The 26,057-nt window shown below is 42.9% G+C and overlaps 1 protein-coding gene across 1 annotated transcript in view; it reads left to right on the forward strand.

The window, feature by feature from the left end:
* The first annotated feature begins 2,707 nt into the window (after positions 1-2,707).
* The window catches only part of selenoi (selenoprotein I), a 67,188-nt gene continuing 43,838 nt past the window's right edge, over positions 2,708-26,057 (forward strand). The window contains exon 1 of the mRNA XM_078541504.1: positions 2,708-2,882. Coding sequence (XP_078397630.1) covers positions 2,826-2,882 — 57 coding nt within the window. The 5' untranslated portion in view covers positions 2,708-2,825. The remainder of the gene's footprint in view (positions 2,883-26,057) is intronic.

Raw genomic sequence — 26,057 nt, forward strand, 5'->3', positions numbered from 1 at the left:
ACTGTCCTCCTCACAGTTTACAATTCTCTGAAGTTTTGTGTCATTTGCAAACTTTGAAATTGTCCCCTGCACACCAAAATCTAGAATATATCAGGAAAAGCAAGGGTCCCAATACCTGACCCTTGGGGAACTCCACTACAAACCTCCTTCCAGCCTGAAAAATACCCATTAACCATTACTCTCTGTTTCCTATCCCTCAGCCAATTTTGTACCCATGTTGCTACTGTCCCTTTTATTCCATGACCTATAGCTTTCCTCACAGGTCTGTTATGTGGCATTGTATCGAACGTCTTTTGGAAGTCCGTATACACCACATCAACGGCCTTACCCTCATCAACCATCTCTTCAAAAACTCCAGCAAGTTAGTTAGACATGATTTTCCTTTAACAAATCCATGCTGACTTTTCCGAATCAATCCACATTTTTCCATGTGACTATTAATTCTATCCTGAATAATTGTTTCTAAAAGTTTCCCCACCACCGAAGTTAAACTGACTGGTCTGTAATTGCAGGGCAGATCTTTACAACCTTTTGCAATTCTCTAGTCCTCTGGTACCTCCCCCGAATCTAGCGAACATTGAAAGATTATGGCCAGTGTTTCTGCAATTTCCACTCTCACTTCCTTCAATATTCTTGGATGCATCTCATCTAGTCCCGGTGCCTTATTAACTTATTACCGACAGCTTATCCAATACCTCAGGCTGGATTTTGCCGTCGGTGAGCTGGGGGCGGGGCCTGCTCGCCAATGTGCAAAATGATGCGGGATGATGTTGGGGGGAACCTCCGACATCATCCCGCCCCATTTTAATTTTCAGGAAGGCGGGGGCACAGCGAGATCAGCTGTCCGCCTGCCGACCTGTCAATGGCCAATTGAGGCCATTGACAGGATAATTAAAACAATTAAAGGACCTGCCCGTCCAACCTTAAGGTTGGTGGGCAGGCCAGGAGCCCAGGCGGGCTTCAGAAAAAACATGAAATCTTATCCACCGGCGGGATGAGGTTTCATGTAGGGTTTAAAAAACTTTAATAAAGTTTTAGTGAAATTTATTAATATGTCCCATCTCATGTGACATTGTCACATGAGGGGGACACGTTAAGGATTTTTTTATTTTTCTGTTTTTAATGTTTGAACAAGTGCAGGCGATCTCCCTGAGACAGCACTTAGCCTCAGGGAGATGTGCGCTCTATTATGTGTATGCGTGAAAGAGCGCACTCTCGCATTTGGGGAATCCCCTCCCCCCCCTGCCCGCACGGAGAGCGCATAACGCTTCCCGCCAGACGTCACGCTTAAAATGGCGGCGGGGCCCGCTTCTCCGGCGAGGATCGGCTCCCTACCTGCCGGAGATTGGGTCGGGCCCGCCCGACAGGCAGAAAATTCTGCCCCTCCTCCTTATCAATTTTAAACCCTTATGTTAGCTGCCAGTCTTTTTTCATATCCCTCTTTGTTTCTCGTATTTGCTTTCTCACATCCCTTCTGAGCCTTCCGTATTCAGCTTGGTTCTCAATTGTATTTGCTACCTGACACCTGTCGTAAGCGCACTTTTTCTTCTTTAACTTAATTTCTACCTCCTTTGTCATCCAGGGAGCTCTGGATTTGTTTGTCCTACTTTTCCCTTTTGAGGGAACATACCTTAACTGCGCCCAAACCATCTCCTCTTTGAAGGTAGCCCATTCTTCAGCTATTGTTTTTCCCAACCTTTGGTTCCAGTCTATCCGGCCCAGCTCCGTCCTTGCCCCATTGAAGTTCGCTCTCCACAGTTGATTATTCTTACTCTGGGTTGACCAGTGTCATTTTCCACTATCATCCTAAACCTTATGATACAACGATCATTGTCCCCTAAATGTTCCCCCCATTGTCACTTGATCTACTTGGCCCACCTCATTCCCAAGAGCCAGGTCTAGCAGTGCCTCCTTTCTTGTTGGACTGGGCACATACTGCTGTAGGAAATTCTCCTGAACACAATCTAGGAACGCTTGTCCCTCACTGCCCCTTACACGACCACTATCCCGGTCTATACATGGGTAATTAAAATCCCCCATAATAACTAATCTACAATGTTTACGCCTCTCTGTAATTTCCTTGCAGATTTGTTCCTCTATATCCTTCCCACTAGCTGATGGGTCTATGCATTATACTGAGCAATATAATTGCACCCTTCTTATTCCTTAGCTCTAGCCAAATCGATTCTGTCCTTGAATCCCCTGACACATCCTCTTTCTCCAGTACTGCAATACTCTCCTTAACACTTTCCCTTTCTTATCTTTTCTGAACACCTTGTAACCAGGAATATTCAACACCCAGATCCGTCCTTCCTTCAGACAGCTCTCCACTATTGTCACAACATCATAATCCATAACTCCCTGCAGATGGCGCTGTGTGTGTGTGTGTGTGTGTGTGTAGGGGAGGCTCCCGGTGAGATACCGCTGGCGCCCTGCTGGTGGCGCTGTTTGGGGAAGACTTCGGATGTGGTGGTGGTGGGGGGGGGGGTGAGGTACCGCTCCTGTCCTGCTGGTGGCGCTGTTTGGGGAAGACTTCGGATGTGGTGGTGGTGTTGGGGGGTGAGGTACCGCTCATGGCCTGCTGGTGGCGCTGCCGGGGGAAGGTTTTCCCCCCAGGTATGAAGTACTGTTCCTGTCGTGCAGGTGGCGCTGTCGAGAGAGACACCCACCCCCCCTCCCAGCCCCTCCCCTCTCTCTCTCTCCCCTGGGTGAAGTGCCGCTCTTGGCTCTGCTCTGCGCCTCCTCGCTGCCGGTTGGTGGGGGGAATTCACGGAGCTCGGGAGGGTGGGAACCGGTGCCGCTGCCCTGGTCGGTCGGTCGGAGCCATGTTTTCCTATGAGTATGTCACAGAGGAGCAGCTGGCCGGGTTCGACAAGTACAAGGTAACCAAGGCGAGGGTCAGCCACGTTTCTGCCGGCTCAAGCCTCTTGACCAGGAGGGAGGGAGTGGCTGGAGCCGCTTCAGCCCCTCACCGCCCGCGCGCGCCGAGTCACAGCGGCACAGCTGCACCCCAGTGGTGTGGCCTGGGGGGGGGGCCGGTCCCGGTCCCGGTCCCGGTCCCGGTCCCGGGGTCGGGTGGCTTGTTTCTGCCTCGGTGCTCAGACCGGCCAAGTGATGCCCCGAGGGTCGGTCCCCTCAGTGTGGGCGAGACCTGAGCCTGAGCCCGTTCTTCAGTGAAACCAGGGTTAATAGTTTTGCCGCTGGTACTTACAGGAGGAAACCGTCACATTGTCAAGTCTTTACCTCATTGAAACGGGCCATTCGGCCAGTGCCCAATGTTCATGCTCCACCCTGCTTCACCTCAGCCCATCAGCATCTCTCCTTCCCTCCCTCAAGTTAGTGACCTGACCCAGCATCTCCTTAAGTGCATCTTATGTTATTCGCCTGAACTGTCCTGTCCTGTCCTGGTACCAAACAGTTCCACATCCTCACTGCCCTGAGCCAAGAAGCTCCTCCTGAATTCCCTGGTGGATTTATTAGTGACCACCTTGTAGAGTGGTGGCTCCTGAGTTTTGGATTTCTCCCACCAAGGGAAACACCCACCCCATTGAACTGCCTCAATTTTTAAATTTAATATCGCTATCAGGTCACGCCTTTATCTTTATGGTCTGGAGAAGATGTTGGCTTATGCGGTTGTCATTGTTAGTTGGCCCCCTCTCAGTTCTGAGATCGTTGCTGTAATTCTTTTTGGTCCTTTCGCCAGTGCTTCTAGTCATTTTTTAAATGTAATACGGAAGCCAAAACTGACTCGGTACTCCCAAAGTCTGATACAAGTTTAATACAACTTCTCTGCTTTTGAATTCTATTCAACTCCTGAGACGAACTCCAGTGCTTTTCCCACTTTTTATGATTTTGATAACCAGCGTAACTTTTAACGAGCTGTGAATCTGTACCCAGAGATCTCTGTGCCACGACCCAATTTCGACAATTTTCCAAGCACATGCCCTCCTTAGTCGTCTTAACAGCATGCACCATCTCGCAGTTATCTGTATTGAAATTCCTTTGCTGTTTAATGACCGTTCTTAACATTTAATTTAATTTTCCTTTCATCTTTAGTTTTCCGTGTGTTTAATGAAAGGCCCATTTCCTCACTTGTTTCAGGGAAGTCGACAGTGACCTCAGTTTGAGTGAGTACGTGCACAAACGTCATCTGCATACTGAAACTCTATGACTGAGGCTGGAGTCGTTTAGGTTGAACAGTTTCCCATCTGTTCTATAAACATACTAAATAGGAGAAGAGTAGGCCATTTGGCCCTTCGAGCTTGCTCTGCTATTTGATAAAATCACGGCTGAACTCTACTTTCTTGTCTACCTCCTATGACCTTTGATTCCCTTGTCAATCAGCCTTAAAAATATTCAGTGATCCAGCCTCCACTTCTCTCTGGGGAAGAGAATTCCACAGACTAATGACCCTTTGAGAGGAAAAATGTCTTCTCATCACCATTTTAAATGGGAGACCCTTATTTTTAAACTGTGCCCCCTAGTTCTAGACTCTCCCACAAGGGAAACACCCTCTCAGCATCCACCCTGTCAAGTCCCCTCAGGATCTTATGTTTCAATAAGATCAACCCTCAATCTTCTAAACTCCAATGGATACAGGCCCAACCTGTCCAGCCTTCCTCGTAAGATAACCCCCCCTCATCCCAGAAATCAGTCAAGTGAATCTTGTCTGAACTGCTAATGCATTTATACCCTTTCTTAAGTAGGGAGACCAAAACTGTACACAGTAATCCAGATGTGGTCTCACCAAAGCCTTGTGTAACTGAAGCAAAACTTTCCTACTTTTATATTCCATTCCCCTTGTAATAACGATAATATTCCATTTGCCTTCCTAATCACTTGCTTAACCTGCATACTAACTTTGTGATTCATGTACCAGGGCACCCAGATCCCTCTGAAATCTCTCTCCATTTAAATAGTATACAGCTTTTCTATTTTTCCTGCTAAAGTAGACAATTTCACATTTTCCTACATTATACTCTATATGCCAAATTTTTGTTCATTCACAACCTATCTATATCTCACTGCAGACTCCTTATGTCCTCTGCAACTTACTCTCCTAACTATTTTTGTGTCATCAGCAAATTTAGATTCTGCAGATTTCTCCATGCCTGTGGGTAATTTGCTGGAGATGAGATTCTGTATTGCAGCAAGGAAAATGGGGAAGAGAGTTGGTTCAATGACACAGAACACTAAGGTCCTCTTCCAACCAGCTCCCACAGCAAAACACCTTCCCCCGTTGATTAAGCTCAGTGGTGAGACCCTGGAACATGTGGACCACTTTCTGTATCTTGGGAGCCTCCTTGTGCCGAAAGCTGACATAGGGCATCCAATTCTTCTTCACCTTCAGTATACCAGCTCAGCCTTTGGCCGACTGAGGAAATGAATATTTGAGGACCAGGATCTCAACCCTGAGAGTAAGGTCATGGTTTACCAGGCAGCAGTGATCCTCGTGCTCCTATAAGTTTCCGAGACTTGGACAACCTACAGCAGGCACCTCGAAAGTATTGGAGAAGTACCACCAATGGTATCTTTGCATGACCCTCCAAACTCGGTGGTAGGAAAGGCTGTCCAACAACTGCGTTCTCATCCAAGCCAACTTGCCCAGCATCGAGGTGCTGATCACTCAAAAAAAAAAGCTCCACTGAGCAGGACATGTTGTGCGCGAGCCTGACACCAGATCCTCAAAGCAGCTGCTTCACTCACAACTCAGTCGCGGCAGGAGACTCCCAGAGGAGAGCTGAAATGCTTTAGGTTATTCTCAAAGGATTCCTGAAGAGATTAGACGTCCCCACTGACCCATTGGAGACCCTGGCTTGTGACTGACTAAAATGGAGAAGGCTCATCCAGGAAGGCACTGAACACATCGAGAGAATGTCAGGAATGTACAGAGATGAAGTTGGGGCATCAGAAGGAGCCATCCCAACAACCCATCTGCCTAACCCTTCAAACACCACCTGCCCTGCATGTGGCAGAATTTGCAGATCATGCATTGGACTTATCATCCATCTAAGAACCCCTTGAACGCAAGTGGAAGGAAGTCATCCTCTGGCCTGAGGGACTTCATAAGAGTAATGTCTTCAATATTAGCTATAGCCCCCAAGTTGTCTGCAAATTATCCTCCTTTGACACCTGGATGGAGTCAGAGGACTAGAAAGCACCACAAGTTACACCTTTGTTCAAAAAAGGTGCATGGATAAGCTCAGTAACTTACAGGCCAGTCAGTTTAACCTTATTGGTGGGGAAACTTTTAGAAACAATCTGAGACAAAATTTGCAGCCTCTTTGGACAAATGTGGATTAATTAAGAAAAGCACTAGTATTTCACTGGTTATTGCTGGGATCAAATGGACTTTTCAATAGCAGGCCAATTATGTAACTTACAGTAAACCTTGATTTTATTCCATTTTACCTCATGTCTTTTTGATTGTAGCCATAGCATCTCCAGCACTTCCTTCTCTTTTTGTCCCTTGGTGACATCCTCCCAGCCTCTGTGATATCAGACTGCTTGTCCAGCATCCAATCTTGGATAAGGCGCGCTTTCTCAACATTGGTAATACCAGAGTGTCATCTTGAACCTCCAGCACAAACTTCACTCCATCGCTACCGATTTTATCCCCCCTTCCTGACCACTGCCCCGGATTGGTTGCAACTTCAATGTCCTATTGAACCTTGAGTTGAGTTTCCCACCCCATTTCCTCTACATCTCAAAGATACCCTCCTTCCTTCTGTTTAACATCATCCGTTTCCATTTGCTGCTGAAACCCTCATCTGTGATCTCGTCACCTTCAGAGACGACTAACCCAGTGATCTGCTGGCCAATCTCCTGTCGTCCTCCCCCTGTAAACTCAGTTTATTCAAAATTCTCCTCTGCATATCCAGTCCCACATCAAGCACTGTTTATCTATCTATATCTCCTTGCTGACCTGCAGTGGTTCTCAGCCCACCAGTGGCTGCAATTTAAAACTCTCGATGCTAAGCCCCTTCATGCCACTGCACAGGCTTATATCCATAACCTCTGCAGTTCTACAGCACCCCACCCTAAACTCTTTGTTCTGCTGACTGTTTGCAGCCCAGAGCCTCATATTTGACAGATGAGATTTCAACAACATATCGGCGTAACTAAGAACCACCTATTTCATAACATCACCAGACTCCACCCCTGCCTCAGCTCGTCGACTGCAGAAATCCGCATTCATGCCTTTGTCTTCAGATGACTCTTCTGATGTATCCCAGATGGCCCCTCACATTCTACCATTCGTAAACTTGAGGCCATGCAAAGCACTGCTACCTCTCACCAAGATAAAAGCAAAAAAAACCGCGGATGCTGGAAATCCAAAATAAAAATACCTGGAAAAACTCAGCGGGTCTGGCAGCATCACCAAGTCCCGTTCAACCACCATGACTATGTCTGCTGCCCTACACTGGCTCCTGTTTAAGCACACCTTGGTTTTAAAATTCTCGCTCTCGTTTTCAAATCCCCCCTTAGCCTGCCACCCCCACCCCTCCCCACAACCTCTGTAATCTTCCCCAGTCTTATAAGCCTCCCAACATATCTGTGGTTCTCTAATTCTGGCCTCTTGCACATTCCTGAATTTAATTGTTCCACCAGTTGCCTAAGCCCTAAGCCCTAAGCTCTGGAATTCGTTTCCTAAATCTCTGCACACCTCTACCTTGTTCCTTTAAGACACACCTTAAAACTCTTTGACCAAATATAAGTTGTTTACAACTGCTTAGACCACACATACATAAGCAGGGAATCCCAAAGTAAGCCCTTCACCTCTATGCCTTTTAAAGCCTTCTGTAAAATTCAAGCTTTTAGTTGCACCTCCCTAATAGCTCCTCCTATGGCTTATTTATCTGTGAAGTAGCTTGGAACTACATAAATATTGTTCTTGTAATTTGCAGTGGATTTTTTGTCTTCAGTTTGTTAGTTTGCCAGTTTGAGTGTATTGACTTGGAGATGTAACACAGTACGAGAAGACTTTGGTTTCCTCAGCGTGACCTGGCTCTGGCATTTAAGGACATAATTAAACAAGGGATGGTGTAATTTTTATCAAGGTTTTATGTGTCCTGATAGTGAAGCTGTTTATGCGAATTGGCAGACTTCCATAATTATGACCAAATGGCTTAAGAATACCAGGCCGATGGTTTCTATTGTTTTCTTCACAATTATAGATTTGAAAACTTGTGCATCCCTGAAAACTTTATGTACAGTAGCTGAATATTTTGTTACACGTATGGAAAACAAACTTTTCGGAACTATCTGAACTATTACTGTGACTTCACTGTTAAATTTTACTCGATTTTCTACTCGACTGTAGTCCTGCAGTGATTTATTTGCATAAAGCTTTATTGCTTAGAAGAATTGAAGTCGGTGCAGAAGAATGTACATTTCTTCCTTGGTACAATACATATATTTAAATCATTAATATATGACATGTCCTGCATCATTGTGGAATATTTTCAGCGCCTATTCAAAAAAAAACTTGCATTTATTTGGCCGCTTGTAATTTTATTTGTAGAGCAGTGGCAGTGAAGTCCTGGAATAAAACAACATGGTTTACTCCGGGCTTTGCTGATTCACCAAAGGAAGTTACTTCAAAGTAATTTTAGCATTGTTGCAACCTCGGCTACCTAGTGTGATTTGGATGTGAATCCACCTGATTTGTTTTTAGGCATTTGAACTGGGACCATGTGGGCAAGGTAATCACACTCCACCTTAGCAATCGTGCAGCATAATGTTGTTCTCAGGATGTGGGTTTCGCTGGCAAGGCTGGCCTTTATTACATGGCCGGGGTTGCCCTGAGGAGATGGTAGCCGAGTGGTTTGTCAGGCTGTTTCAGGTATCAGTTAAAAGTCAACCACCTTGGTGTGGGATTTGAGTCACATGGGGGCCAGACTGGATAAGGACGATGGGTTTTCTTCCCTGAAGGACATGAGTGAGGCAGTTTGGTTTTTACATCATTCTGGAAGCTTTATGCAACTTTTAGTGGAATCAAATTTTTATTTCTTTTAAAAAAAAATGCCCACTTTGCGCACTCAAACTGCTGCAGTGGATTGTCAATTCAAGCCTCTCTTATTAGCGTCACAGTATCATTAACAGAAAACTGCCATGACAGTAAGCTAACAAAGACTCGAATTCAACCACCTTTGGGGTGCTGCTGAGCAGCGCTCTGTGCAGGCATGTAAGTAAGTGCGCACATGGCAGCAGTTAATTTTACTGAGCTGGAAGCAACATGGAGCAAACAGTGTAGCTCTGGTTTCTTGGCTCTCGACAGTTACTTATCTCGAACCAGTTCTTTGAAGAAGTAACATGCTCTAGATAAAGGGGAGCCTGTGGATGTACTGTACTTGGGTTTCCAGAAGGTGTTTGACAAGGTGCCACATCAAAGGTTATTGTGGAAAATAAAAGCTCGTGGTGTAGTAGGTAACATATTAGCATGGATAGAAGATTGCCTGGCTGGCAGAAAACAGAGAGTATGTATAAATGGGTCTTTTTCTAATTAGGACTGACGAGTGGAGCCCCATCGGGATGTGTCGGGGCCTCAACTTTTTCCAATTTATATCAATGACTTAGATGAGGGGAGTGAAGACATGGCAGCTAAATTTGCAGATGACAGAAAGATAGGTAGGAAAGTATGTTAAGAGGACATAAGGAAGGTACAGACATATAGATAGGTTGAATGAGTGGGCAAAAATCTGGCAGGTGGAGTATACTGTGGGAAGATGTGAGGTTGTTCACTTTATCAGGAAGATTAAAAAAGCAGAGTATTACTTAATCGGAGAATGACTGCAGAATTCCGAGGTGCAGAGGGATTTAGGTGTTTTCGTGCATGAGTCACAGGAAGTTAGTATACAGGTATAGCAAGTAATTAAGGCTAAATGGAATGCTATCCTTTACTACGAGAGGAATTGAGCATAAAAGTAAGGATGTTATGCTTCAGTTATACAGGGCATTGGTGGGACCACACCTCAAATACTGTGTGCAGCTTTGGTCTCCTGGAATGAATGGGTTGTCTTATGAGGAAAGATTAGACAGACTGGACTCATTTCCGCTGGAGTTTGGAAGAGTGAATGGTGACTTGATTGAAGTATATAATATTCTGAATGGTATTGACAAAGGTGGATGTGGAAAGAATGTTTCCTCTTGTGGGTGAGTCCAGAACTAGGGAACACAGTTTTAAAATTAGGGGTCACCATTTTAGGACGGAGATGAGGAGAATTGTTTTTTTTTGAGGGTCGTGCGACTTTGGAACTCTCTGCCCCAGAAGGTGGTGGAGGCAGAGTCATTGAATATTTTTAAGACAGAGGTCAATTCTTGTTAGCCAAGGGAATCAAAGGTTGTCGGAGATGGATGGGAATGTGGAATTCAAATCACAAACAGGTCAGCTATGATCTTATTGAATGGCAGAGCAGGCTCGAGGGGTTGAATGGCCTACTTCTCCTATTTCGTATGTTTGTAACTAATATTTCCACTGTAAAAACTCCTGTGATATATTTAAATAGATTTGAAGGCATAACTGTAAATAACAATTATATGATGCAGTTTTAGTTAGATGTTTAAAATATAGCACAGTTACATTCGTTTCTAGTCAGGGCAATAATAAATGTTGTCATTTTGTGTAGTGATAGAAGTACTTCAGTGGTGTTCGTATACTTCTGAAAAGAAAGACTTGACTTTATAGTGTGTGTTCTGAAAAGGCTATAGCCAAAATCATTGATTTGGGGATTGGGCAAAAAATGTGTAGAATTACATAATTATGTTCCCAAAATGCTTGTTGAAAAGCCAAGGCCCTCATAATAAAAAAGAATTAGCCGTTCAATCTTTGTAATTTGGTGGCCCATACTCTAGCTGACTGGGTGAAATTCAGTGTCTTAGTAAATGTTTAAAGTAATGTTTACCTTAGCCAGATAAAATGATTGAAATGTTTTCTAATTTTGCAGAAGTTTAATTTTGGTCAAAATATCCTTTTTTTTTAACCAGGATAAAACATTTGCTACATTTCAGCCGCTGATGAATAAATAGACAGAGATGGGAAAATAATTGTTGCAACAGAAGCTCCTTGAAGCACTTGCTTCTGATAGCTCCAACAGCAAGTACAATGCCTGGGTAGCTGCCAGTTTGAGTAAATTTGCCAACTCCACTATTGGTATTATAAGTGGAAATTTGATATTATGTATTCTTACAAAAAGTGAAGATTCTTAAAGGAGTAACACAAAAATCACCTAATGTTATCAGTATGTTATCACCTAATGTTATCAGTAGTAAAAGTTGAGAGTCCAGATTTCCCTAGCTAAATTCATCCAAGTTGTTGCCATTAAGTCTGCACCCCCATGTGCCGCCGTGCACCCCCCCCCCCCCCCCCGGCCCAACTTGCTTTCTTTGTCCGTTGTTGCCAGTTGGTGACATTATCTACTATAGAGTCTACTTTTGTATGGAACACAATGATACCACTACTCTGCCCCTCAATTACATTAATGGTGTTATTTTTTTTTGTATACCATAAATACTTCATTTTTGAACAGAGTCAATTTTTCCAGTGAAAGTGAGCAATTGGTCAGGAATACCCTTGGTACATCTTTAGAAATGATCCCCTCCATATACCACCACTCATTTGTTGTTGACAATTCATGTTCCTCATTGACAATTCATGTTCATGGTTGCCTCATGTATAAATAAGATTCGACGCCACAAATGGAGGAACAATCCGGAACACTTGAACCTTAAGTCGCCTCCATGTATTGGGAATGCCTTTTGAGAAATAATTTGCAAAAGCCAAAGGGAGAGATGGTGTAGGTGACGATGTGCCGTAATTTGATCAAGTTTCTGAAGTGGCGACCCGTTTTGCTGCCACGAAATCCAAAGTTCTTGCCATCCCCTTGGCTCCGACTCTAATGGTGGCGACTCCTTGAGTCCTTAATTTAATGTTTTCCCAGTAATTGGGGCGGAAGTTGTTTCTGTTTAAACAAGTACAGAACCTCTCCATCTGCCTCCGGTTTGTTGGTTGCTGAGACTTTACCCACACACCTCTTTTGGATAAATGCTGTGAGTAGTCAAATTAAGGTTTTTATTTCCAACCTCAAAGGAAAAAAAAAAACAGAATGATTGCCCATTTGGGTACAGAACATAAGGCACAGTAATCTGGTTACAAATGTATTTATGGGGATTTCTTCAGTTATATCTACCCATTGTGGGTGCATATCAACTTGCAAACCACAGTTCTATTAGGCGGACAAGTTAAGGCAAGTTAGGCATATTAAGACAACTTTAATATTCACATCTTTTATAGATTTAGATGTGTGAAAAAATAGCTCAGAACCTATATTGACTACTTATAGCATGTTTAAAGATATCCCGATGCATAACAATTTTGTGTGCATGTTAAGATCTTCCATTTTCAACATACTTATTGATCTCTTTGCTACAGTCTTTCTCAGCTGTCTTTCTAATGAGCGCTGATCTCAATTCCCCACTCCATTTTCTTCCCCTGGTGTTAGGCTCAAATTCACACATTCTAAGAGCAGTTTGCTTATTATGAGCTGTCATTGGGGTTTATTTAATGCTACTGTTAATTTTATTGCTCATCAATAAATTTTGAGTGTGGGTTTGTGCACTGTGTAGTATTATGCACAAAATAAATAACTAGCCCTTTTCAAAGGCAGTTACAATGCTCTTTTATTTTAGTATTTTAGACGTTATGCATTTCCTTCATTTAAAAGGGTATTATTTATATTTGAAATCTCACTTAATAAAAGTGAAGGAGGATGTGTCTGTAGTTTGCTCAAACAATGTTATCATGAAGTTTTGATGCAATTAAGCCATTTTTCCATTCTATTTACACCAAAAGTCTCTGGCAGACTTATTAATGTACTCCAGAAAGCAAAAACAAGTGTAAACAAGAAGAAATCGGTGTAAACAAGCAGGGCCTGAAGAAAGTGTGGAACTCATACTATACATTTAACTATGAAATTTAAGTTTCAAGACATGTAGTTATTATTCATGCCTGTTAAGCGCAGCATGTGATGTTGATGCATAGCATGTTGTGTGGAACTGGATGCCAGGACCTGCAATTGTAGAACTTCCATACTTATTCGACAGAACTGAGTGAGGACACTTGCTGGGCAGAATAACACTATTAGCTCAGCATTATCCGAATTTATTCGACCAACTTTTGTTCCTTGGGGGAATACCTTGTACATGCATAAGAAATAGGAGTAGGATTCGGCCATATGGCCCTGCGTACCTGCTTTGCCATTCAGTAAGATCATGGCTGCACTTCTACATCAACACACGTTTCCATCCCATCCCTATAGTGCCCAAAAATCTACCAATCTCAGTCTTGGATCTACTCAAACACTGAGCATCCGCAGTCCTCTGGGGCAGAGAATTCCAAAGATTCAAAATCCAATGATTGAAGAAATATCGTCTCATCTCAGTACTATATTGTCAACTCCTTACCCTGATGCCTAGTTTTAGACTCTCCAGCATCTACACAGTCAAGCCCTCGAAGAATTTTATACGTTTCAGTGAGATCACCTGTCATTCTTCTAAACTCTGGAGAATTTAGAAACAAAATACTGCAGATGGTGGAAATCTGAAATAAAAACACATTCTGGAAACGCTCAGCAGGCCTGGTAGCACTGTGGAGAGAGGAACAGTTTTAAGGCCTCAGGTTGATAACCTGTCTAGTTCTCTTAATCCCTTGAGAAAGTTGTGGTTGGTCATCTCCTTGAACTGCTCCAGTCCTTGTGCTGCAGATACGGTGTTGTTCATTAGGGAGTTCCAGGTTTTTGACTTGGTGAAGTGAAGGAACAGTATTGTCAGGTCAGGGTGGTGTGTCAGTTTGAGGGGAGCTTGCAGCAGGTGATGTTCCCATGTGCTAATTGCCCGTATTCTCCTAGGCAGTAGAGTTTGCCAGTTTGGAAGATTCTGTCGCAGAAGCCTTGGCAAGTTGCTGCAGTGCATCTTGTAGATGGTACACATGGGCAGCCATGGTGTGCCGGTGGTAGAGAGCGTGAATGTTGAAGATGGTGGATGGGGTGCAAATCAAGTGGGTTGCTTTGCATTGGATGGCATCGAACCTCTTGAGTGATGTTGGAGCTACACTCTTCCATGCAAGTGGAGAGTATCCCATCACACTCCTGACTTGTGCCTTGTAGATGGTGGAAAGGCTGTGGGGAGTCAGGAGGTGATTTACTCACCACAGAATTCACAGCCTTTGACCTGCCCTTGTAGCCACAGCATTTATGTAACCAGCCCAGTTGAGTTTCTGGTCAATGTTTACCTCCAGGATGTTGATGATGGGGGTGATTCAGCGATGGTCAATACTGTTGAATGTCAAGGGGAGATAGTCATTTCACAGCACTTGTGTGGTGTGAATGTTACTTGTCACTTATCAGCCTACTACTTATGAGGAGTTGGGAAAGTAACTGAACACTGCAATATTCAGCGAACATCCCCACTTCTGACTTATGCAGGGAAGGTCATTGATGCAGCTGAAGATGTTTGAGGCCAGGGTACTGCTCTGAGGAACTCCAGTGATATACTCAGGGTTTATTTTCCCACATAGCTTTGCATCATCACAAACTTGGATATACTACACTCGGTCACCTCATTAACGTAAGTTGTAAGTAGCTGAGGCCCAAACACTGACCCTTGTAGCGCTCCACTAGATCCACCTTGTCACTCTGATAATGATCAGTTTATTCCTACTTTGTTTTCTGTCCATTAGCCAATCCTCACTCCAGTGCTATATATTACCCCCAATCCCATGCGACCACATCCTATGTAACATCCGCTTTTGTGGTACCTAATTGAACGTCATCTAAAAATTCAAATATACTGCATCCATTTTTATCTTCATCCTTATCTACCCTTCTCGTTACACCCTCAAAAAAAATAGATTTGTTGAACACAATCATAAAACTATGACTTGATCAGTAAGGCCCATTCAATGCACTTGACGCACTGATATATGGATGCTTACCCATTCAGTATGTTTGAAGTGGTCATACTGGACCTTAACATATATTCTTTGCAGTTTGTGGGAATAGCTAGCAGGTGAGATATAAAGGGATTGCAAGACACCTGTGCAGCAATATTAACAGATATATACCTTAGAAATGTGTCAGTTGTCCCAATGGGTTAAGGAAGATCAAAGAAGCAAAATGGGCTGATCTTTCCTCGTATAATGAGCACTCATCTTTGCGTGTACTTCCAATAGAAACAAATTGATACTGTAGGCCCAATGAATTGGTCTTACTAATGGGTACAGTGCTTCTAAAAGCAGATAAATTGTGAAAATTGCTTCAAGCCTATTTATTGTTTAATATGAAAGTAGATATGGAGGACACTGCAGTTGGTGGATTCATTATGGCAGAATGCATACATTTTAACAATGTAGGGCTTTAATTTTGTTTGCCTATTAACTAAACCAGCAAAAAGAGATTCCTTGAGAGGTTGATGTGTGCATTTTGTTCTTGGAATTGGTGCTTTGCTTTACGTGGTGTTGAGTTGATTAAAAGGTGCAGAGTGAATTCTGTATTTATTATGTGTGTGACCCATAGGATGCTCCATCCTTTCAGTGATTCGAAGTAAAACAAAGGGTTTTCATTGATTCTAAGTTATTTTGGGAAAGTGCAATTATGTTACATTTTGCTGTACTTAACATACAGCACATTGACAACGTATATCTCAAAATAGAAAATGTTCAAGTATGCAACCGATTAGTTAACATCTGAAAATGCTTAGGATTAGTTCCTTAACATTCATACAAAAAAATCCCACCTGAAGTATTAACTTGTGCTTCTGCTCTTAAGTGACCAACAAAATTGCCTACATCAAATTGAGATCCTCAAGATTCTTAAGAATGAGAAAAACAGTCTGGAACACAACACCCCACCGTTTAACTAAAACTGTCAGTATTGTAATATTTGTTTTGTTGAGTAGAATCCTAACTCAGCACCTGGGTCATCTTCACTTTCTTCAAGTGAGCTTCCAAATATTAACAATGCATCCTTTCAAGGAACTCTAATGATACAGCAAAAGCTGCTAAATGGAAGGGCGCTTGAGAATGTACTAGGTCACAGTTCATTGTAGAAAAGGCAATATATCTCACTGTTTGTAGCAATATTCTTACGGGAGCCTCTCTCAAGGTATGGGATTTACTTTAAACCTGTTTAAATGTGCTGACACATCAGGTCGACACTGGAACAATGGACACAGGCGTAATTATACTTTGACCTGTGCTACTTCTATTTAAGTGCACTAAAATATCACTATTTGATGCTTAGGATAGGTCTGAACAGATGGTGTTAATTTTATTGCTGGAGATACCATTTTGGAGTTGAAACGTGAGCCAAGTTATTCCAATTAATTGTTTGAAGTACCACAGTAGATTGTATTTTTAATACTTTGTATATTAAGTTGTGTGTGGGTATACATGTCATTGATTAACTTAAATAGCTATGCTATCATTTATTCCAGTAGGTGACACTAATAAATATACTCGCAGACACTTCCTCCTACCTCTCCCTGGACCATGACCCCACCGCTGAACATCAAGCCATTGTTTCCAGCACTGTTACTGACCTCATCTCCTCTGGAGATCTTCCTTCCACAGCTTTCAACCTGATAGTCTCCCAACCTCGGATGGCCCACTTCTACCTCCTACCCAAAATCCACAAACAGGACTGTCCCGGCAGACCGATCATGTCAGCCTGTTCCTGCCCCCACGGAACTCATTTCTTGCTATCTTGACTCCATTCTCTCTCCCCTTGTCCAGTCCCTTCCCACCTACATCTGTGATTCCTCTGACACCCTACATCATATCAACAATTTCCAGTTCCCTGGCCCCAATCGCCTCCTCTTCACCATGGACGTCCAATCCCTCTACACCTCCATCCCCCACCGGGATGGTCTGATGGCTCTCCGCTTCTTCCTCGAACAGAGGCCCAAACAATCCCCATCCACCACTACTCTCCTCCGTCTGGCTGAACTTGTTCTCACACTGAATAATTTCTCCTTAAAGTCCTCTCACTTCCTCCAAATAAAAGGTGTGGCTATGGGTACCCGCATAGGCCCCAGCTATGCCTGTCTCTTTATGGGGTATGTGGAACATTCCTTGTTTCAGTCTTACTCCGGCCCCCTCCCACAACCCTTTCTCCGGTACATCGATGATTACTTCGGTGCTGCTTCATGCTCTCGTCTGGACCTGGAAAAATTTATTAATTTTGCTACCGATTTCCACCCCTCCATCATTTTCACATGGTCCATCTCTGACACTTCCCTTCCCTTCCTTGACCTCTCTGTCTCAATTTCTGGTGATAGACTGTCCACCAATATCCATTACAAGCCTACCGACTCCCACAGCTACCTCGACTACAGCTCCTCACACCCCGCTTCCTGTAAGGACTCCATCCCATTCTCTCAGTTCTTTCGCCTCCGTCGCATCTGTTCTGATGATGCTACCTTCAAAAACAGTTCCTCTGACATGTCCTCCTTCTTCCTTAACCGAGGTTTTCCACCCACGGTGGTTGACAGGGCCCTCAACCGTGTCCGGCCCATCTCCCACGCATCTGCCCTCACACCTTCTTCTCCCTCCCAGAAACATGATAGGGTCCCCCTTGTTCTCACTTATTACCTCACCAGCCTCCGCATTCAAAGGATTATCCTCCGCCATTTCCGCCAACTCCAGCATGATGCCACCACCAAACACATCTTCCCTTCACCCCCCTGGCGGCATTCCACAGGGATCGTTCCCTCCGAGACACCCTGGTCCACTCCTCCATCACTCCCTACGCCTCAACCCCTCCCACGGCACCTTCCCATGCAACCACAGAAGGTGCAACACCTGCCTCTTCACTTCCCCTCTCCTCACTGTCCAAGAGCCCAAACACTCCTTTCAAGTGAAGCAGCATTTCACTTGCACTTCCCTCAACTTAGTCTATTACATTCGTTGCTCCCAATGTGGTTTCCTCACATTGGAGAGACCAAATGCAGACTGGGTGACCGCTTTGCAGAACACCTTCGGTCTGTCTGCAAGCATTACCCAGACCTCCCTGTCGCTTGCCATTTCAACACTCCACCCTGCTCTCATGCCCACATGTCCGTCCTTGGCTTGCTGCATTGTTCCAGTGAAGCTCAACGCAAACTGGAGGAACAGCACCTCATCTTCCGACTAGGCACTTTACAGCCTTCCGTACTGAATATTGAGTTCAACAATTTTAGATCATGAACTCTCCCCTCCATCCCCACCCCCTTTCCGATTTCCCCCCTCCTTTTTGTTTTTTCCAATAATTTATATAGATTTTTCTTTTCCCACCTACTTCCATTATTTTTAAGTGTATTTCCATCCATTGTTTTATCTCTACCTTTTAGCCTATTTCGATCCCTTCCCCCCCACCCCCACTAGGGCTATCTGTACCTTGCTCGTCTTGCTTTCTACCCTTAATTAACACATTCCTTTAGATAATATCACCACCTTCAACACCTCTTTGTCCTTTTGTATGTGACATCTTTTGGTTATCTCCACCTATCACTGGCCCTCTATCCAGCTCTTGTTGTCCCAACCCCCCCGCCCCCCAACCAACTTATATTTCACCTCTTTTCTATTTTTACTTAGTTCTGTCGAAGGGTCATTCGGACTCGAAATGTTAACTGTGTTCCTCTCTGCAGATGTTGCCAGACCTGCTGAGTTTTTCCAGGTATTTTTGTTTTTGTTTCTAATAAATATACTGCTTGTGTTGATGGTGTTGCGCTGTGAGACACAACAGTTGCCATTATGGATTTCAGGTATATGCCACAATTTGATGAAACAACCTGATTTCATGAATTGAAATGTATAACGTCCAAAGTATTTCGCAAGATGATTAAATTTATCACCTGCAGAGAAAATACTTGGATTTGAAACCCTCAAAACTAGAATGGAGATTATTGCCGGTTGCTTGCCTTCTCTTTGATTTCATCATTTGTTTTAAGAGAAGCAAAATATTACCTGTATGTTGCCAGCTGTTGGAATTAACATTTTAAACTTTGATTAAAGTACACCCAGAAATTCTGGCCATGAACTAATCTGATTTGCACAGTTAAGTGTTGCTGTAATTTTATGTTAAATATCCAAGTAAAGCTTGTTATATGCCAAGCCAGTAGAAATACATTGAAGTCTATTTTCCTTGTAAGAATCTATTGCCGTGATTGCTGTAGAACATGTATAGTCCTCAACACTCAACTAACATCTGAATTTTGTGTTCTGTGCCATTTTGCTCAAATGTCTGCTCTTAGATTGGAAAAATTTCCGTTCCCACCTGTGAGTGTTTTCTAGTTAGTCCACATATTAAACATAATGATGTAATTGCACTGTAATTTCTGTTGATTCTGTTTCACTTCTTGAACTATTTATCAATTGATCTCTTATGATGGTTTTCTGTTGAAAAATGTGAGCTAAGGTTTTGCTTCTGATGATGCTTATGCTTGATTGTGAGAGTACTGGCATTTTGGGTGCTGTCAGGCCATATTCTTAACATCGTTGCAAAGTGGTTCCTACTTTCAACCATGTTTAACATGGTGTGCAAATGTCAGCTGGTAAATTGAATTATTTCTAGACCTGACTTTCTGTCCTGAGGACCTGTTGGGTTTGGAGCAGAACTGCAGATTTCAGGCTGAAGAGTAAATGTGGTCTGCTACAGTTCAAACCTCGAAGGGAATTTTATTTGGGCAACAGAAAATAAAGCTATTTTGCCAAAGAAAGAGTCCCCAAATTGTTTGTCATTCCTGGGGGTAAATTAATGAGTCTAAAGCAAATGAAATGTTTAGTGTCAGTACATTGTGACAATACCACTTCCAACACTAATTCCTGTGAGCTGCGATTGGATTTTGGTGACCTTGTAGTATGCTTCAGAGCAATTCACTGCACTTCATTGATGGGAGCATGAATCCATTCTTAATAGAGCAGAATGTGAATTTGTCTCCCACAAGTAAAACTTATTTTCTGAATATGTGGCCTCATCTCTTCAACTTTTTACACTGTTCACCCATTTTCAATGAAATTGTACAATACATTGGGATCCATACATATTTTGTTTGGGAACTGAGTTTTGTACTTGTCCCAGAGTTATAGAAGAATTAATCTTTATGGTGCATGTTACTCTTAGTTCGAAATCTTCGTACTTGTTGAGGCAAGAAATGTCCGTACTGGGAATAAAATGTTTTCCTCCTCTTTTGGATTTTACAGTCTGTTCTAGACATGATCAGCTATAGTCCATACTAGATCGAGTGTCCAGGCCTTTTTTTCTTTTTGGACTGTATAGTGTATTAAGTTCTATATATCTCAAGCTGCAGCTACTAAGTAATCTTGGTGTTCTTATTTAGGAGTTATTCAACATTGACGCAACAGTGCTCAAAGCCCTTTTCAAACCTCCAAGCCCATTTAATTTAAATGGGGAAAGTAGCAAATTTAAGTGAGTTGTCTGAATTTCAGATGATTTATTTTCAGTGCTAGGGAGATGCAGGGTCAAATGTGGCACAAGGCCTTACAGTATAGTTTTTTTATTCACATGGGGATGCTTCCTGGGCCCATCTCTAATTGCCCTTGAGAACTGAGTGGCTTTCTAGGCCATTTCGGAGGGCATTTAAGAGTCAACCACATTGCTGTGGATCTGGAGTCACACGTAGGCCAGACCAGGTAAGGACGGCAGATTTCCTTCCCATTAGGGATGCATTGGTGAACCAAGTGGGTTTTTACAACAATCGACAATGGTTTCATGGTCATCATTAGACTTTTAATTCCATATTTTTTATTGAATTCAAATTTCACCATCTGCCGGTCCCCAGTGCATTACCCTGGGTATCTGGTGAACTAGTCCAGTGACAATACCACTACGCCACTGCCACCCCATAGTCACAATTATGCTAAGTAAATACACAATTAGAATCTAGCTACCAAAATTAAAAAAAATACTATATATCCACTGGTCCCATCCATCTCCATTTACAGATATTTAATATCCATAACTGCAACAACAATTTGCATTTAAGAAAGAACTTGCATTTATATAGCACCTTTCACAACTTCAGGAGATTCCCCAAGTGCTTTGAATTGTAGTTACTATTGTACCTTAGGAAAGGCAAAAGCCAATTTCCCCGCAGCAAGGCCCCAAGAACAGTAATATAGTGATCAAATAATCTATTTTAGTAATGTTGGTTGAGACAGAAGTATTGGCCTTGCTGTTTTTCAAATCGTGCCGAGGGATCTTTGGCGCCCGGCTGAGCGGCCTCACCCAAATAATGGCATCTATGATAGTGCAACTCTCCCTCAGTACTGAACAGCAGTGTCAGCCTAGATTATGGCCCAGATCTTCTGGTCAGCATTGGAGAGGGAACATCCAACATTGACTCCGATTTAAACTGCCTACTTACCATTTTACTATGGGGTGGCAGTGGCGTAGTGGTATTGTCACTGGACTAGTTCGCCAGATACCCAGGGTAATGCACCAGGGTTCAAATCTCACCACTGCAGATGGTGAAATTTGAATTCAATAAAAAATATGGAATTAAAAGTCTAATGGTGACCATGAAACCATTGTTGATTGTCGTAAAAACCCACCTGGTTCACTAATGTGTCCCTAAAGGGAAGGAAATCTGCCGTCCTTACCTGGTCTGGCCTATATGTGACTCCAGATTCACAGCAATGTGGTTGACTCTTAAATGCCCTCTGAAATGGCCTTCTGAAGCCAGCTGCAGCAGGGATGCAGGGGCGAACACAGTTGGGAGGCAAGATGTCAGATGTCGTTCCAATGCAGCCACTCCCCCTTTTCTCATCATGAACTGAAGACACGCCTCTTAAGGTCTGTAACAAAAACAGAAAGTGCTTCAAAAACTCAGTTCTGGCAGCATCTGTGGAGCGAGAAACAGTCAACGTTTCGAGTCCAATATGACTTCTTCTGAGCTCTGTCTTCAGTTCATTGACATACATTGTTTTAAAAGGAGCTGTCAACCTCTGAAATTGTGTAGCTTCATCCCACTGAATGCTAACCCCTATCACTCCCCCTGACAATGTTTAACCCCCTCTCCCACTCCCGAACAAGTGTTCACCCCTTAGCAATGTTGCTGGGTTGTGGGTGGGGGGAGGGGGGGTGCTGTGAACATTGCTGTGGGCTATAGAGTGCTCTGACACTCCAGCTGAGAGTTCTGCTGGTTTTATACCTGCTATGAATAGCTCTAAGTAAATCCATGCAAAATCCAGGGTAAGTATAGTGCAAACAGCCAAGTCTCCATGGTTTGTGCCATCTGATTCCACTGTCATTGGAATCACAGAGCAGTTCAGGCAGGGTAAAACCAGCAATCAGAACTTTAAACTTCCTATGTAAACACCTTGGATGTGCGCATGCCTGGATTTCCTCAGGCCTGAGGTGCATTAGTGATCTATGTTAAGTTGGAGGCCTCTCCCCACATTGGAAGATTTGGGCCGATCTGTTCTAAACTCTCGAATGGAACTTGAAACCACAATCTTCTGACACAGAGGTGAAAGTGCTACCAACTGAGCCACGGCTTAACCTTTGATGTAGAAAAACATCCTAAAGAGCTTTAGAGGCATAATCCAAAGCATTCTGAGCCAAAGGAAGAGAAAATAAGATGATCCTGAACAGGGCTAGGCTTTAGTAAGGGCCTAGCAGAAGAGTTGAGTGATGGAATTCCAAAGCAGTGGATGTGTTGGGGTGGAGATGAGGTGGCTAAAGTCACGATGGAATGGAAGTAGTGATTTTCAGGAGTGTTGGAGGAGGGAGGACTGTAGGACTAGTGGAAGTTAAGGGACAGGAATGAGTGAAACCACAAAGGGATTTAAACATGCATGATTTTTCACTTGCCAGCCAGGGTCAGATGAAAACCAAAACAAAAATAAAAATACCTGGAAAAACTCAGCAGGTCTGGCAGCATCTGCGGACAGGAACACAGTTAACGTTTCGAGTCCGTATGACTCTTCAACAGATGAAAACCAGTTGCAATACCTCTACTGCTAATCCTGCACCCTGTGGGCAATCTGTATGAGTCACTGCATATTTCCGTTAAGAGCTGAACAGTTTTTAAGTTAAACACATTGTTTATACGGCTGGTCATTCCTCCAAAAGCCACTTCAATTGCCGTACTAGCTGGATACAGTTGGTTGGAGCTGACTTTTTTTTTGAACACTAATGCATTGTGTTTTACTGGAAATCACTGTCAAAGTTAATTATGCTGTATTTTAATTTTGGAGTGATATTGAAGTGGGAGCCAAATATTGAGATCGTCAAGCTCCTGATTATTCAGCCTTTATTGCACAGATGGTATAAGTGTATCCCAACGTCCATTTAAAATAATTTTCTACACCAGCATAAATTGCGCACACCGCTCCTCATAGTTGCAGCCCTTGTAGTAAATTATAGCAATAATGATGTCTAACATCATTTAGGAACTAGCTTAAGAATGAAAGAATTTGTACGATGTTTACTGCCACCAGAGATATTTCTTCTTCGGCTGATCTGAATTCAGGTTCTTGAAGTGAAGGAACTGGTTTCTCATGTACGATGACAGCTGGTTCTCTGTTATTTATGCTTCCTCATTTTTCAAGCCCTTTTTAAAATAGATAATTTAGCTACGTATAATGTACAGTAAGTTATTTGGTCTTCAGTTTCAATTAATGTGCAGTTTTATGTGGTTATACAAGTGGATTTGATATAGCTGATGGATTTCTATGTGCATGGTTTTATCCCTGCCCTACTGAAAAGAAATCGGATTCCTGAGAGCTGGACAACAACTGGAAGCCAGGCTTGGATTTGTGAAGATGTGGTGGGGTAGGGTAACTCTGGGCAGGGAGAGATGAACTGGGCCTTTTGTTCTGATGCTAGGAGATCAGAGGGGGAGTAGGGCAATGAATGGGGTTGTTATCCAGAGCCACGCTCAGAGGGAGTGGACGACTGATCTTGCCAAATTAAACTGAAGTTAAAATCTTTTGTGCAACATTTGAAAGCTGGCAGCCCTCAGTTCCATTAATTCAATTGAGCCGTGAGGTCTTTGGTCACATTTAAGCGATGGCCTGCCTTTTGCAGCATGTTAGTGGGTGGCCAGTGAAAATCTGAAACATTTTGTGCACTTTGAGTAAATCCTCACAAACCCAGCTAACTTGACATCATGACAATCAGCATTAATGTTCAGTAATGGAGATTCACTTTGTGGGCAATTAGAGGTTGGGAGCAAAAAAGCCCTAGTGATGTTTTTGGTAACACATAGCAAGAACAAAAATGTTGGAGAAACACAACTGAACATTTAGTGCTAAGATAAAAGCAAAATACTGCGGATGCTGGAAATCTGAAACAAAAACAAAAGTAGCTGGAAAAGCTCAGCAGGCCTGACAGCATCTGCAGAGAGGACATTTAGTGGCTGTGGACAGTAGGGACGTGATAATGTTTTGGGCTACAGCCCATCATTGGAAGTAGAAAAATTAACAAGCTTTTAATTAACATCAGAACAACGGGGAGGGAAGGGAAATGAATCATCAGGATGCCAAGAGCAGCTTGTATTTATATAGCATCTTTAATCTAAGAAAATGTCTAAAGGCACTTAACAGGAGAAAAATTTGACATGAGATTTTAGAACAGAACAAAACTTGGTCAAAGAGGCAGGTTTTAAAAAAAATGGCTTAAAGGACAAAAGAGAACTGGAGAGATTTAGAGAGTGAATTCCAGAGCCTAGGACCTTGGCATCTGTAGGCACAGCCACCAATGGTGGACTGATTTAAAACCAGGGATGCTCAAGAGGTCTAAATTGGAGGAGTGCTGATATCCTGGAGGGCTCTGGGGCTGGGAGAGGTCAGAGATATGGTGGCCATGTAAGATACAGGCTCCTCTGTGGGGATACATGGCAAAGGAGACTTGTACTTGGGTATGCAGAACCCATTTTAAAATTGTACACTCTGTCCTTATTTTTATATTGTCATTATAAATTCCAGTGACCACATTACTTAGGTACTTGCCTTTATAAAACTCGTTGTGCTATAATTACACTATTCTGCCAGAAATTCATCTGTAGTGAATAATCTTCGATTGTTTTATAAAAACTAAGATCTCACTCTAAATGGGTAGATGTATTTTCGATACTGAGGGAAGAGGTTGCTTGATTAGTCAGGTTTTATTTATTTTTGTGCATGACACTGATTGTTGTCTTCCTTTCGCCCCTGGCTTGCCTCCCTTCACTGGAATTGAGAATTTTGTGTTTGTAACGAATTTGCATTTATGTAGCATCTTATGCCCTTGGCTCTTTACATTATATGTTTTTTTTTTATTTTGTTGAATACAGCAGCCAATTTAAGCAAACAAGATTAATAACCAGTTAATCAGTTGTTGGTGGTGCTGTGGCACATTCCCCTATCTACGTGCAGAGCTTGGTTCCTGACCACTACCTTTAAATATCATGAGAGCTCCAGCGGGCGAGTCCACATCTTGAATCTATTTAAAGAGCTTTGCATCCAAGCTCACAGGGAACCCCTGAGAATCTTATTAACCTTGATGGATAGTGTTGCAGCTTTATACTTGATACACTGTTAAAGCTAAATCATGTGGCAACACATCTGGGGCTTCGCCTTTCTGATGTCAGATTAAGGGGCATGTAACAAAAGCATTCTAGCCACCTATTCGTTTTGCTGGCATACTGTTTCTGTGTGTTACACAAGCAAAATACTGCTAATGCTGGAAATCTGAAATAAAAACTGGAAATGCTTAGTTAGGCAGCACATATGAGGAGCGAAACAGCATTAATACTTTAGGTCAATGACCTTTCATGCATTTTTTTTTCAGAAAACTAACCGGAAGACTCCTTGCCTTTTTAATGTATATATTTCAATTATTTTATCTTTGCTATTTTCAGTATATGTTAAATGTGTAATATATGCTGTCAACTCTCAAGGATCCACTTGGAAAAAATGCCTGTTGAAATTAACATGTTATTCTGTGTGGTTACAGACCTACGCAATGAGCCAACTACCTACTTACGCAATTATATCTGGGGATTTCAAAGATATTCAAATT

This window comes from Cetorhinus maximus, chromosome 5, assembly GCF_964194155.1.
Source record: "Cetorhinus maximus chromosome 5, sCetMax3.hap1.1, whole genome shotgun sequence".
Lineage (NCBI taxonomy): Eukaryota > Metazoa > Chordata > Chondrichthyes > Lamniformes > Cetorhinidae > Cetorhinus > Cetorhinus maximus.